The sequence below is a fragment of the Manis pentadactyla genome, chromosome 1, assembly GCF_030020395.1.
Source record: "Manis pentadactyla isolate mManPen7 chromosome 1, mManPen7.hap1, whole genome shotgun sequence".
Taxonomy (NCBI): domain Eukaryota; kingdom Metazoa; phylum Chordata; class Mammalia; order Pholidota; family Manidae; genus Manis; species Manis pentadactyla.
The window spans coordinates 179758084-179772967 of NC_080019.1; the positions used below are offsets into that span (position 1 = coordinate 179758084).

Consider the following 14884-nt stretch of genomic DNA (forward strand, 5'->3'; position numbering starts at 1 on the left):
GGGCCAATTGTGAGGGTCCAATGAGAGGCTGCTTTTAGTCGAAGGGCTTTTATTTTTTATGCAGGTATGAACAATAAAGCTTTAATTGGTGAGCCTTCCAGTGTTTTCTGAAGTCAAACTAAGATGGTAGACACTAAGGGGTCACCCAGATAAGAAGGTCCAGACTTTTTAGAATGTTGCCTATTTACACAATTATAAGCATTGTTCTGATAAGGGGTCTGTAAGCCTAAAGGGTCCATGACCCCAAAAGGTTAAGTACTCCTTCCTGAGAAGGTCACTGGGGCTTATGACCCTACGGTTACTTACAGTTTATAGGGCTTGCCTTTCTGCAGCAAGAATTTGAGGCTGCTTAAATAAAGATATTATGGAGGGGCAGAAGATGGCGGCGTGAGTAGAGCAGCGGAAATCTCCCAAAACAACATATATCTATGAAAATATAACAAAGACAACCCTTCCTAGAATAAAGACCAGAGGACACAGGACAATATCCAGACCACATCCACACCTGAGAGAACCCAGCGCCTCGCGAAGGGGGTAAGATACAAGCCCCGGCCCCGCGGGAGGCGAGCGCCCCTCCCCCCCAGCTCCCGGTGGGAGAAGAGCAGGCAAAGCGGGAGGGAGACGGAGCCCAGAACTGCCGAACACCCAGCCCCAGCCATCCGGGCCAGAGTGCAGGGCGCTCGATACTAGGAAAACAGGGCAGCAAGAACAGTGAGCGGGCACTGGAGGCTGGGCGCCAGAGGACATAAGAAAAGCGCGCGACCATTTTTTTTTGCTTTTTTGCTGTTTTGTTTTGGCGAGCGCTTTTTGGAAGTCTTAAAGGGATAGGGACCCCAATACTAGGGAAACAGGGCAGAAAGACCGGTGAGCAGAGGCCTGAGGCTGGCACCGCAGAATAAAGAAAAACGAACGACCACCTTTTTTTTTTTTTTTTTTAATTAAAAACTTTTTTTTTTTTTTTTAATTAAAAAAATTTTTTTTTCTTTTTTTTTTGGTGGGCGTTGTTTTGTTTTGGCGGGTGCTTTTTGGAAGTCTTAAAGGGGCAGGGCGGGTCACTTAATCCAGAGGTAGGGAATCCGGGATCTCTGGGCACCCTAACCCCTGGGCTGCATGGAGCAGGGAGGCCCCTTACGGAGATAAATAGCCTCCCAGCCGCTCCTGCTCCAACGCGACTCCACCATTTTGGAGCAGCTGCCCAAGCCACGCCACGCCCACAGCAACAGCGGAGATAAACTCAATAGCAGCCGGGCAGGAAGCAGAAACCCTGTCTGCGCGCAGCTGCTCAGCACAAGCCACTAGAGGTCGCTGCTCTCCCAGGAGAGGAGGGCCACAAACCAACAAGAAAGGAAGTCCTTCCAGCCGTCACTCGTCCCAGCTCTGCAAACTATTCCTATCACCATGAAAAGGCAAAGCTACAGGCAGACAAAGATCACAGAGACAACACCAGAGAAGGAGACAGACCTAACCAGTCTTCCTGAAAAAGAATTCAAAATAAGAATCATAAACATGCTGACAGAGATGCAGAGAAATACGCAAGAGAAATGGGATGAAGTCTGGAAGGAGATCACAGATGCCAGAAAGGAGATCGCAGAAATGAAACAAACTCTGGAAGGGTTTATAAGCAGAATGGATAGAATGCAAGAGGCCATTGATAGAATTGAAATCAGAGAACAGGAACGCATAGAAGCTGACATAGAGAGAGACAAAATGATTTCCAGGAATGAAACAATTTTAAGAGAACTGTGTGACCAATCCAAAAGGAACAATATCCGTATTATAGGGGTCCCAGAAGAAGAAGAGAGAGGCAAAGAGATGGAAAGTATCTTAGAAGAAATAATTGCTGAAAACTTCCCCACACTGGGGGAGGAAGTAATCGAACAGACCACGGAAATACACAGAACCCCCAACAGAAAGGATCCAAGAAGGGCAACACCAAGACACATAATAATTAAAATGGCAAAGATCAAGGACAAGGAAAGAGTGTTAAAGGCAGCTAGAGAGAAAAAGGTCACCTATAAAGGGAAATCCATCAGGCTAACGTCAGATTTCTCAACAGAAACCCTACAGGCCAGAGGAGAATGGCATGATATATTTAATACAATGAAACAGAAGGGCCTTGAACCAAGGATACTGTATCCAGCACGACTATCATTCAAATATGACGGTGGGATTAAACAATTCCCAGACAAACAAAAGCTGAGGGAATTTGCTTTCCACAAACCACCTCTACAGAACATCTTACAGGGACTGCTCTAGATGGGAGCACTCCTAGAAAGAGCACAGCACAAAACACCCAACATATGAAGAATCGAGGAGGAGGAACAAGAAGGGAGAGAAGAAAAGAATCTCCAGATAGTGTATATAACAGCTCAATAAGCGAGCTAAGTTAGGCAGTAAGATACTAAAGAGGCTAACCTCGAACCTTTGGTAACCACGAATTTAAAGCCTGCAATGGCAATAAGTACATATCTTTCAATAGTCACCCTAAATGTTAATGGGTTGAATGCACCAATCAAAAGACACAGAATAACAGAATGGATAAAAAAGCAAGACCCATCTATATGCTGCTTACAAGAAAATTAACCTCAAACCCAAAGACATGTACAGACTAAAAGTCAAGGGATGGAAAAACATATTTCAAGCAAACAACAGTGAGAAGAAAGCAGGGGTTGCAGTACTAATATCAGACAAAATAGACTTCAAAACAAAGAAAGTAACGAGATAAAGAAGGACACTACATAATGATAAAGGGCTCAGTCAAACAAGAGGATATAACCATTCTAAATATATATGCACCCAACACAGGAGCACCAGCATATGTGAAACAAATACTAACAGAACTAAAGGGGGAAATAGACTGCAATGCATTCATTCTAGGAGACTTCAACACACCACTCACCCCAAAGGATAGATCCACTGGGCAGAAAATAAGTAAGGACACGGAAGCACTGAACAACACAGTAGAGCAGATGGACCTAATAGACATCTATAGAACTCTACATCCAAAAGCAGCAGGATATACATTCTTCTCAAGTGCACATGGAACATTCTCCAGAATAGACCACATACTAGGCCACAAAAAGAGCCTCAGAAAATTCCAAAAGATTGAAATCCTACCAACCAACTTTTCAGACCACAAAGGCATAAAACTAGAAATAAACTGTACAAAGAAAGCAAAGAGGCTCACAAACACATGGAGGCTTAACAGCACGCTCCTAAATAATCAATGGATCAATGACCAAATCAAAATGGAGATCCAGCAATATATGGAAACAAATGACAACAACAACACTAAGCCCCAACTTCTGTGGGACACAGCAAAAGCAGTCTTAAGAGGAAAGTATATAGCAATCCAAGCATATTTAAAAAAGGAAGAGCAATCCAAAATGAATGGTCTAATGTCACAATTATCAAAATTGGAAAAAGAAGAACAGATGAGGCCTAAGGTCAGCAGAAGGAGGGACATAATAAAGATCAGAGAAGAAATAAATAAAATTGAGAAGAATAAAACAATAGCAAAAATCAATGAAACCAAGAGCTGGTTCTTCGAGAAAATAAACAAAATAGATAAGCCTCTAGCCAGACTTATTAAGAAGAAAAGAGAGTCAACACAAATCAACAGTATCAGAAACGAGAAAGGAAAAATCACGACGGACCCCACGGAAATGCAAAGAATTATTGGAGAATACTATGAAAACCTATATGCTAACAAGCTGGGAAACCTAGGAGAAATGGACAACTTCCTAGAAAAATATAACCTTCCAAGATTGACCCAGGAACAAACAGAAAATCTAAACAGACCAATTACCAGCAACGAAATTGAAGAGGTAATCAAAAAACTACCAAAGAACAAAACCCCCGGGCCAGATGGATTTACCTCGGAATTTTATCAGACATAAAGGGAAGACATAATACCCATTCTCCTTAAAGTTTTCCAAAAAATAGAGGAGGAGGGGATACTCCCAAACTCATTCTATGAAGCTAACATCACCCTAATACCAAAACCAGGCAAAGACCCCACCAAAAAAGAAAACTACAGACCAATATCCCTGATGAACGTAGATGCAAAAATACTCAACAAAATATTAGCAAACCGAATTCAAAAATACATCAAAAGGATCATACACCATGACCAAGTGGGATTCATCCCAGGGATGCAAGGATGGTACAACATTTGAAAGTCCATCATCATCATCCACCACATCAACAAAAAGAAAGACAAAAACCACATGATCATCTCCATAGATGCTGAAAAAGCATTTGACAAAGTTCAACATCCATTCATGTTAAAAACTCTCAGCAAAATGGGAATAGAGGGCAAGTACCTCAACATAATAAAGGCCATCTATGATAAACCCACAGCCAACATTATATTGAACAGCGAGAAGCTGAAAGCATTTCCTCTGAGATCGGGAACTAGACAGGGATGCCCACTCTCTCCACTGTTATTTAACATAGTACTGGAGGTCCTAGCCACGGCAATCAGACAAAATAAAGAAATACAAGGAATCCAGATTGGTAAAGAAGAAGTTAAACTGTCACTATTTGCAGATGACATGATACTGCACATAAAAAACCCTAAAGACTCCACCCCAAAACTACTAGAACTGATATCAGAATACAGCAAAGTTGCAGGATACAAAATCAACACACAGAAATCTGTGGCTTTCCTATATACTAACAATGAACCAACAGAAAGAGAAATCAGGAAAACAACTCCATTCACAATTGCATCAAAAAAAATAAAATACCTAGGAATAAACCTAACCAAAGAAGTGAAAGACTTATACTCTGAAAACTACAAGTCACTCTTAAGAGAAATTAAAGGGGACACTAACAGATGGAAACTCATCCCATGCTCGTGGCTAGGAAGAATTAATATCGTCAAAATGGCCATCCTGCCCAAAGCAATATACAGATTTGATGCAATCCCTATGAAACTACCAGCAACATTCTTCAATGAACTGGAACAAATAATTCAAAAATTCATATGGAAACACAAAAGACCCCGAATAGCGAAAGCAATCCTGAGCAAGAAGAATAAAGTAGGGGGGATCTCACTCCCCAACTTCAAGCTCTACTATAAAGCCATAGTAATCAAGACAATTTGGTACTGGCACAAGAGCAGAGCCACAGACCAATGGAACAGACTAGAGAATCCAGACATTAACCCAGACATATATGGTCAATTAATATTTGGTAAAGGAGCCATGGACATACAATGGCGAAATGACAGTCTCTTCAACAGGTGGTGCTGGCAAAACTGGACAGCTACATGTAGGAGAATGAAACTGGACCATTGCCTAACCCCATATACAAAAGTAAACTCAAAATGGATCAAAGACCTGAATGTAAGCCATGAAACCATTAAACTCTTGGAAGAAAACATAGGCGAAAACCTCTTAGACATAAACATGAGTGACCTCTTCTTGAACATATCTCCCCGGGCAAGGAAAACAACAGCAAAAATGAGTAAGTGGGACTATATTAAGCTGAAAAGCTTCTGTACAGCAAAAGACACCATCAATAGAACAAGAAGGATCCCTACAGTATGGGAGAATATATTTGAAAATGACACATCCGATAAAGGCTTGACGTCCAGAATATATAAGGAGCTCACACACCTCAACAAACAAAAAACAAATAACCCAATTAAAAAATGGGCAGAGGAACTGAACAGACAGTTCTCCAAAAAAGAAATACAGATGGCCAACAGACACATGAAAAGATGCTCCACATCGCTAATTATCAGAGAAATGCAAATTAAAACTAAAATGAGGTATCACCTCACACCAGTAAGGATGGCTGCCATCCAAAAGACAAACCACAACAAATGTTGGCGAGGCTGTGGAGAAAGGGGAACCCTCCTACACTGCTGGTGGGAATGTAAACTTGTTCAACCATTGTGGAAAGCAGTATGGAGGTACATCAAAATGCTCAAAACAGACTTACCATTTGACCCAGGGATTGCACTCCTAGGAATTTACCCTAAGAACGCAGCAATCAAGTTTGAGAAAGACAGATGCACCCCTATGTTTATTGCAGCACTATTTACAATAGCCAAGAATTGGAAGCAACCTAAATGTCCATCAATAGATGAATGGATAAAGAAGATGTGGTACATATACACAATGGAATACTACTCAGCCATAAGAAAAGGGCAAATCCAATCATTTGCAGCAACATGGATGGAGCTGGAGGGTATTATGCTCAGTGAAACAAGCCAAACGGAGAAAGAGAAATACCAAATGATTTCACTTATCTGTGGAATATAAGAAGAAAGGAAAAACTGAAGGAACAAAACAGCAGCAGAATCACAGAACTCAAGAATGGACTAACAGGTACCAAAGGGAAAGGGACTGGGGAGGATGGGTGGGTAGGGAGGGATAAGGGGGGGAGAAGTAGGGGGGTATTAAGATTAACATACATGGGGGGGTAGGAGAAAAGGGAGGGCTGTACAACACAGGGAAGGCAAGTAGTGATTCTACAACATTTTGCTATGCTGATGGACAGTGACTGTAAAGGGGTTTATAGGGGAGACCTGGTATAGGGGAGAGCCTAGTAAACATAATATTTGTCATGTAAGTGTAGATTAGTGATACCAAAAACAAAGCAAAAAAAAAAAAAAAAAAAGGGCAGTTCCTGTGTGGTAACCTCCAACTTGTTCTACACAAGGGTATAAAGGGCATATAAAAGTGTAGGCAAAGGGTCTGTTTGTGTTTATACAGAGGATCAAAGCCTAATTGGGCGACCCAGAAAATGAACTAAGATACGATATGAAAAAGAACTTCCAACATCTGCACTCTCTGGAAGACTCATGCCAGAAGATGATCATCAAAAAACCCCAACAAAGATCCACGCACTGCTACAGCTGTAGATGCACTCATCCCACCCGTTCCTGGACTTGCCATGGGAATGAGGAAGGAGATATCTAAGCTGGCCTGTGCATACAGTGAAACAACTAATTTGACTGGATCTATACTGTTGGAACTCAACCAAGAATTTGGAGAAGTGCAAATTGTAGCGCTCCAAACTCTTACAACTACAGACTATTTACTGTGAAAAGAACATATGGCATGTCAACAGTCCCCAGGAATGGGTTGTTTTAATTTGTCTGATTTCTCTCAGACTGTTCAAGTTCAGTTGGACAATATCCACCATATCATAGATAAGTTTTCACAAATGCCTAAGGTGCCTAACTGGTTTTCTTGGTTTCACTGCAGATGGCTGGTAATTACAGATATGCTTTGGTTATGTAACTATACTCCTATTATGTTAATGTGTGTGCGCAATTTAAGTAGTAGCTTAAAACCTATATATGCTGAAGTTACTCTACAAGAAGATATGTCAAAGAAATAATCAATCTTCCCATGTTTTCTTCCGCCTGCTACTTCTATAGCTTTTCTTCTTCCTTCCTAATTACAACCCTTAAATAGAATTCGTGCCTCATATCAAATTTACCGAGTATCATAACTCCTCCAAGTGGTAAAGATACCTCAAGACAAATGCTGGGCATAGAAGCCACAGGGCATAAATATGCAAAGAAGTGAAAAGCTAACCTCTTCAAACAATAAGGCTTCCCTCTCACTTACCAACTTCACATTTCCCTGTATGGCCCCGGAAGATGACTGGTTAGCCAGAGACGGGTAAGATTCCTCAAGGGAGGAACAACCTAAGACAGGCACAGTCGCAGGGGGGCCATCAGGTGAGAAATTGGGGATCAACAGAGGTGAGGCTTAGAACCTCACCCCCCCTGTTCTGAGAGAAATCTTCTGCATACGTGGATGTTTTATTGCCCTGGTCTAGCTTGGATTAACACATAGTCTACAGGCACACACCTGATCATCTACATGTGCTCTCTTACAACACTAAACTATGTTTTCTACCTTTATCTTGTATCTACCTACCACTTCAGCATTTTATTAAAAATAATAATAATAAAGAGAGAAATGTGGTATCCACATATAAATCAAGTATAAAAACCAAATGAGTATTCATATTTGAACTGACTGTTTAGAGTTCATAATGCATGAGCAAAACCGAAAGTTTCTGTGATGACTGCCCTTGTACTGTTCACTATGTAACTTATTCACTATGTAAGAATTTGTTCTCCATGTAAGAACTTGTTTGTTATGCCTCAGAAGACTGGAGACTGACGAAAATTAGGCTTGGGGTGGATTAATGATTGTGCATTGAGCATTGACTCCCCTATACAGAATTTTATTGTCGTTAACAACCATTTGATCAATAAATATGAGAGTTGCCCTCACAAAAAAAAAAAAAAAAAAAAGGACAGACTTCCAATGGTAAAATAAATAAGTAACCGGGATGTAATGTATAGCATAAGGAATATAGTCAAGATATTGTAACAGCTTGGTAGGGTGATAGCTGGAACCTAGAATTATGTATATAAATGTTCTACCACTGTGTTGTACACTTGAAACTAATGTAATGTAATACTGTGCGTCAACTACCCTTCAATAAAAAATAATTATAAAAAAAAAAAAAGATATTATGCAGAACACCTGTCAGAAGGATCAGAAAGTATGTGTGGAGGGGGAGGCAGGCTAAAGAGGGTCAGTGGAAGGGTCTGGGCTTGGGCGAGAAGACAGGATCCCAATAAGAACTGCAGGGAGGTTACATTTCATTGCATTCAGTTCTTCCCAGCTTCCTGACAACCAAGACACACAAACAGGCCAGATGTCACAGGTCCCACCATGACTGAACTTCCCAGCATTAAACTCTACAAGAAACAAACTGGATGTGAAGAAGTTCACACTGTGACACATCACCCAGAGGCAGCTGTCAGATCAGGCTGTCTGGGCAGTCACCAGCCAAGTCCCTCCCAAAGCTGCAAGCTCAGCAGGAGCCTCGGAAACTGAGGACGAATCTTCTGCCATCACTGCCAGCTCAACGGTTTCCTCCACTTCAGACCTCCCCCCAGGGTCTGAACGGAGCCATGTGCTAAGAAGTCTGGAGCCCCTGAGCTGCAGGAGGACAGAAGCCAGGCAGGAGAGACCTAACTAGGCGTCCTCAGCCCGCTGACCCGCATTAGGGACAGGATGCGTCACTCAGCCATCCTGAAGGCCGCTCTTTTGAATGCTGCTCCCAGACAGGCTTCCAAGCGGGCAAAGAACCAGCTGGGTGCACGCGCGTCCTGCCTGTATTTCCAGTCCTGGCTTGACATGACCACAGAGGATTCCTCAGGCGTCCTGGGCACACAGGTCCCACACTTACCTCCGCCTAAGCTTCACCCAGGCGGCTGTCGCCGTCCTCTTCTCCACTGCCCCATCACACCCAGTCAGAGCCCTCCTACAGGGGCACCGGGCTGCCCTTCTCAGCAGTGAGCAGGAGCCTGGAGGCTGGAAGACCTCCAGAGAGGGAGGAGCAATTCAGTGACAGTGATTTTGAATAGAGAAAAAGACCTCCCCTCCCCTGACCTTCCCACCTGTTTGCTCTTACTTAAATTCATCCCGAGTTTCATGATAACCTCAAGCTCTGATCCTAATTAAACAAATCTAAGAAACAATTTCCTCTCCAGAAGAGGTGGCTGTTACTTTGGTTTGACTAAGTACTAGTCAACCACGAGGAATGAGAATCCCCAGTCCTTTTAAAAAGAACAATGCTAGAATCCTAATTTGATCAAAATTGCACATATATACAAAGAAAAAATACTGAATTCATACACAAAAAGTCAAGAGTAATTACCTCTGCATGGTATGACTATAAAAAACTCTTACTTTATGATCTCTTTATTTTCCACCCTTTCTATGTATTTCTCTTGTAACAGAAAGTTAGAAATTAAAATAATCACAATTTGGAGATCTTTGTTCACATAGGTTGAGTATGAACAGCCAACCCCCCCTTTTTTCCAACAGACAGATGCATCACTAATCATCTTTCTAAGCAGATACCAGAAAAGAATTTTCCAGACTACCTGGTGCTCCTTGCAGGGCCACTGTGGCCACAGTCTCATTAGAAGGCTCACCTCCATCTCTGTGCTTCCACAGCCCAGCACTGACAAAAAGGGCAGTGTTTGCTCTCAGTTGGGGAGCTTTGCAGCTCACCTTTAGCTCCCGCTCCCAGAGCTGTGTTAACTGAGTGGGGCGGGGCGGGGGGCGGCGCAGCACATCGCGGAGGGAAGGAACAAGGGAGTCACGGACTGGGTCACACTCTGGGGAGTCACTGGCTCCAAAGAGCTCGTCCCACGGGCTCCCGGCAGGGGGCAGCAGGACACTGAGCAGCCTGGCTCTGGCAACAGCAGCCTGGTGTCACACGAAATGCCCCTTACTTGGGCCCCGGGTGGAAGCCATGAACAAGTCGTCCTTCAGGGTTTGTCTCAGGAACTCTGTGCCCTTACGGAGCTGCCTGATAGACAATGAGACTGGACAAGTTAATGATTTGTCTCTAGGAAACCCACAATTAAACAGAAAAGAAACCCAAAGTTTCTTCCAAAATCATATTTTTCTCAGTTTAGAAAATCTTAAAAGCCACTATTTATCTGGTTTATAAATTGTTTATATTTGGCTTTATTAAAAAAAGGATTTAAGGCGGTGTCACCAAGTCACAAGGTCTGTTTCAGGGCAAAGGAAACTCATCTTTGCCCCCAGGTTAACAGGCCCTACTCACAGGCATTTTCTTAGTGTTTGCCAAAATGAAATAAGGAGAGTTTGATCCAAGGCTGAAGACAGATGAATTGGTAATGAAAGACCAAAACCTTGAAGTGACGCCAACAGCAAAAAAAAAGATTAGTGAGAAAGACTCAAGAGCAAATATTAGGAAGCTGGCTCTCCGTGGCTGGTTGTGGGATCTGGGCCTTACTACCAGTTTGGCCTAGGCAAGCCACTGCCCCTCTCTGGCAGTTTTTGCTTCTATGAATAGGGATCAGACAAGATCAGACAACTAGTGGGGTCTCTCCCATCTCAGATATGGGACTAAGGGGACTTTAGGGCCCTAAGGAAAAAAGCTGCAAAGGGTTCTGTGCTTTGGGCCTGGTCAGGAAGCACTGAGAGGCAACTGTTCTTGATGATCATGTGCAAGAGGCGATTTTGTGCGGAAATCCCATCTTGACCCTTCTTTACCTGCACAGTTGCCAGCCTCAGCACCTTGGGACAGGGGTGGGAGGCCAGAGAGGGGCTTTTCCCAGTTTCTAGCCTAGAACACTTTCTTTAAACAAAAGCTGGGAAGGTCCAAAGGTACTGAAGTGGCTTGCGTTGGGTCGCCTGGCGAGGTACACGGGCATTTCGGCCCTCAGTGGAGCACCATTCAAGGCCACTTTGGAAAGGAACACGCATGTTGTAGAAATGTCAGGCAAACAAAATCATTTGGGTTTAAAGTTTACTTTCAATACCAATCTCTTTCCTTTTCATTACAAAGTACTGAACAAACACAGACAGGTGAGGAAAACTGACATTTGCGAACTCTGTGCCTTCAAAGAGGGTCTCAATGATCCCATCACCAAAATCCATGTGCAAGGACAGACATAGGGCAATTTTCAGGATTCAGAACTAAACCATAAATGCATGACCTTTTATTTCATATGAAAACGATCAACACGAGGAAAGCCAGACTGTTGGTCTTACTCTCACACTCCCACGAGCCTTCTCCTCCGGCCAGACTGGAGGCCCTGCCCACCCCAAAGGAAGAGGAGGCAGCCCAGCCCCTCAGCAGTTCACTGAGACAAGCTGGATGTGGGCAAGCTGAGAGCGCCAAGCACCCCAGCCTTTCCTGGGCTTGGAAGGTGGCCACCTAGTGTGGCCCTGGCCCAGCAGCCAGGCGGTGTGGCCAGCTGCCTTCCTGTGTAGGCAATGGGCTCCTTGCCCAGGCTCACCGGAAGGTCTCTGCTGTCCATCTAGGGAGCTGTGATCAAGTTGAGCAGCTGTCCAAAGCGTGTCACTCTGACTTTATCATTAGCCCCTCCTCCCTCTGAGGAGAAGGAGCTGTCAGTCCACTGTGCCATTGTAGGATTTGTTGAACTTGTTGAAGGAGAAATCCACAGTGTGTGTGGAGATGGGCTTTCTGTACAGAGGGTTGGAAGCCTACAGAACACACAAGGCAAGAGGACATGTGTGTTTATTCACTCAAACACACACACTCAGGGTCAGAGGCCCTTGCTAGGTCAGTCCCCCAGGAGGGCAGCAGGCAAGCTTGCAGGTGGAGGAGATGGCCCTGTGCTCTAACTCCCCTCCTCTGAGCTCTCACCCTTTGTCTCTGAAGTGGGGGCTGGGTCATGTGGTCTCCAGAGTCCCTTCCAACTGGAACAGAAACTGCGGATTCAGGGGGCACTTATTCTGTGCTCAGTCCTTCAGGAACATGCAGTTTGCTGGGGGATACAAGACTTACACATCTAGATATTATAATATACTCTAAGGGCCTTTACTGGGTCTGCTGTCTCTCTAGACTGTCCAGGCTTTTCCTGCTAAGGCTGTGCCAGCTGGCTCAGCCCCAGGAGTGTCCTGATCTGGGTCTAGTGTGCAGTTCTGCACAGGGCTCTCTGTGCTCCTGGGCCATGCACTGCTCACCATCCAGGACTGGGCACACACCATCTTTGAGGTTTGTTTGTTTTGAATGCCAAGGGGCAGGCGGGATTTTATAGCTTGCTTGAACCCAACCAGACCTCTAAGCTTGACATTTTTCCTACTTCCAACTTCCCACTGGCTTACCATTTCATAGCGGGCCCTGGATCGCTCACTCTGGAACTTTGCAAACTCTCTCCGGTCATGGATGGTGACGAGCAGCTTCCAGATGGCCAGGAGCGCTATCCCAATCAGGAGGATACTGCCAACCACGGCTAGGAGGATGGTCATGGCATTGGGGGCGGTTCCACACTCTAGAGGGGCCAGGAGGCACAGGGGACAAAGCCCCGCGTCACCGCAGGGCTCCCACCCAACCTCAGGCACACCCGAAGTGGAAGTATGCCTGTCTCCCAAACGTCTCCCCTCTGGGCTCTTAGATCCTCATGTTGCTTTTGGCAGACGGTTGGGCAGAAAGGTTTCTCTGGTGTGCAGCAAGTGAAGGATTCAGAGAGACGGTGACTGTTCAAGGTCACACAGTAAGTCTACAGTAAAGTCTAGCGGAGAACCTTGGTGGCCGCCCCGCTTCCTCCCACACGCGTGCGCACTGTGAGCACAGCAGCATCTCCCTAACATGCAGTGCCCTGGCCCCAGCCTGGCCCCTTCTCCACTGTGGATTTGGACCGTGTCTCAGCCTTCATGTAAATGGTTTCAGAAGGAGACTGGGAGGGCAGGACGTTTCATGAAGCCACATCCACAAGGGCTGGCTGGGGGCCAGTCAACATTTGTAAGCCCTTAGTGTGCAGCCCTTGAGAGCAAATGTGCTTATTTTCAAAGAACCGCAAAGACAGCGCTTGGAAACAAAGCCTGATTCTTACAGGCATGCATACTGGCCTGGTACCATACTTCCCTCTGCCTCTGGCCCAGGGAAGGCACATTATGTGGTCTGGCTCAATTTGGAAAAACAGTTTGCGATGCTGTGAATTGAAGAGAGCAAATCTTTTTCTGCTCCCCTGCCCCCTTCCAAGGAAGAATAAAAGGGGTCAGACTGGAAACCCTAATTACTTCAAGGCAAAAGGCCGTGGGTCTCTGGGCAGAAAACACAAGGCAGAATTGTCCATGTTTGTATTAAAGCTTGACCCCCCTCAGCACCCAGGTTGCTGAGCTCGGCAGTACGCAGGGATGTTTACAGGGCGCTCCGCTCCATCTGCCCTTCCCGACTCCTGGGAGGTGCAGCAGCCTGGCCAGGGCTCCGCGTGTACTCAGCGCCCCCTGATGCAAGCCAAGCAGCCCAGCCCCGACCGTCCAGACCCACCCTGCACACGCCTTGCAGAACCCACAGCTCCTCCTGCCATTAGCCAGGCAGGTAATTGTGTTCTGCGATCTCGTTCCCCATGTTCCCCACGGCACTCCATCTTCGCAGAGAGATGCTCCCACGGGGCGGGGCCCTAGCCTCCTCTGATTCCCCAGGCCCCAGCATGCCTGCAGAGCTCCGCCCTCGCAGTGGGTCCCCAGATGTACAACCATCTTTCCTCTGAACTCTAGGAGTTGTTTAGGGGCAGCCTAGATCCTGATCTTCATAAGAACTGTAACCCTCCCTCCTCTCTCCAGAATTCGGAAAAAGCAGCGGGGAGAGAAGGGGTGCTATGCCTCGAGCTAAGGAATGGGGTCAGGAACTGGGCTCCCTGGGGAGCAGACGGAGCTGGCCCTCACCCACCTGGCTCCCTGAGGACCGTCAGGTTGGTCCTGCCACTGGGAAGCTCTGTGTAGGTGAACATCATGACACAATCCTTGGCGGTTTTGTAGAAACAAAGCATGGCCTCCTGGTCATCTTTCACTGGAAGAAACCAAGCAGAAACGTCCTGGGTGTCTCCGCGCAGCCCAATGTCTGATGGACGGGGCGAGGAGCTGAGCACCTCCAAAAAGAAAGGGGGTACAGGGTGGCTGAAAGGGGAGGCTGGGCCTTTAAAAGGTGACTCAGGCTTCTCACATGGAGAACGCAGGCCCAGGATCCCGAGGAATGCAAGAGAGGTTCTCCAAACCTCTGCAGGGCCGCTGGGGGTGGCGGGAAAACGGAAGAGGCATTGATGCTGGGGGCAGGGTTAGTAACTGGAACTGCAGAGGAAATTAAAGACAAAGAAAAGAGCATCTTGACCCCCTGTGTGGCCTGAGTGAGAGTTAGCACTGGGAGCCCACTTGGCTGGGAGCTGGCTGCAGAGCCCAGCGTCAGCAGCTCTTTCCCCAGATGCAAAACCAAACAGACCCAAGGGTGAGGAGGACAGGGGGTAAGAGACTGGCACGTGCTGTGGTGCCTGCACCCTGAGACACAGAGAGCTGGTGCTGGTGGCCAGGCCGAGCTGCACCCCAGCTGG

The 14884-nt window shown here is 45.8% G+C and overlaps 1 protein-coding gene across 4 annotated transcripts in view; it reads right to left on the bottom strand.

Annotated features, from left to right (window-relative positions):
- ITGB5 (integrin subunit beta 5) overlaps positions 1–14884 on the bottom strand; it is a 140660-nt gene that overhangs the window by 22169 nt on the left and 103607 nt on the right. For 2 of the 4 annotated variants that reach the window (XM_036905392.2, XM_057503438.1), the window contains exons 13-15: positions 14230–14349; positions 12663–12829; positions 11324–12038 (exon numbers count right to left, since the gene is read on the bottom strand). The exons of 1 other annotated variant lie outside the window; for it this stretch is intronic. In XM_036905392.2, the coding sequence (XP_036761287.2) occupies positions 11943–12038; positions 12663–12829; positions 14230–14349 (383 nt within the window). In that variant the 3' untranslated portion in view covers positions 11324–11942. Of the gene's footprint in view, positions 1–11323; positions 12039–12662; positions 12830–14229; positions 14350–14884 lie in introns of those variants that run through there. One more of the 4 variants, XM_036905402.2, reaches the window with a different exon arrangement.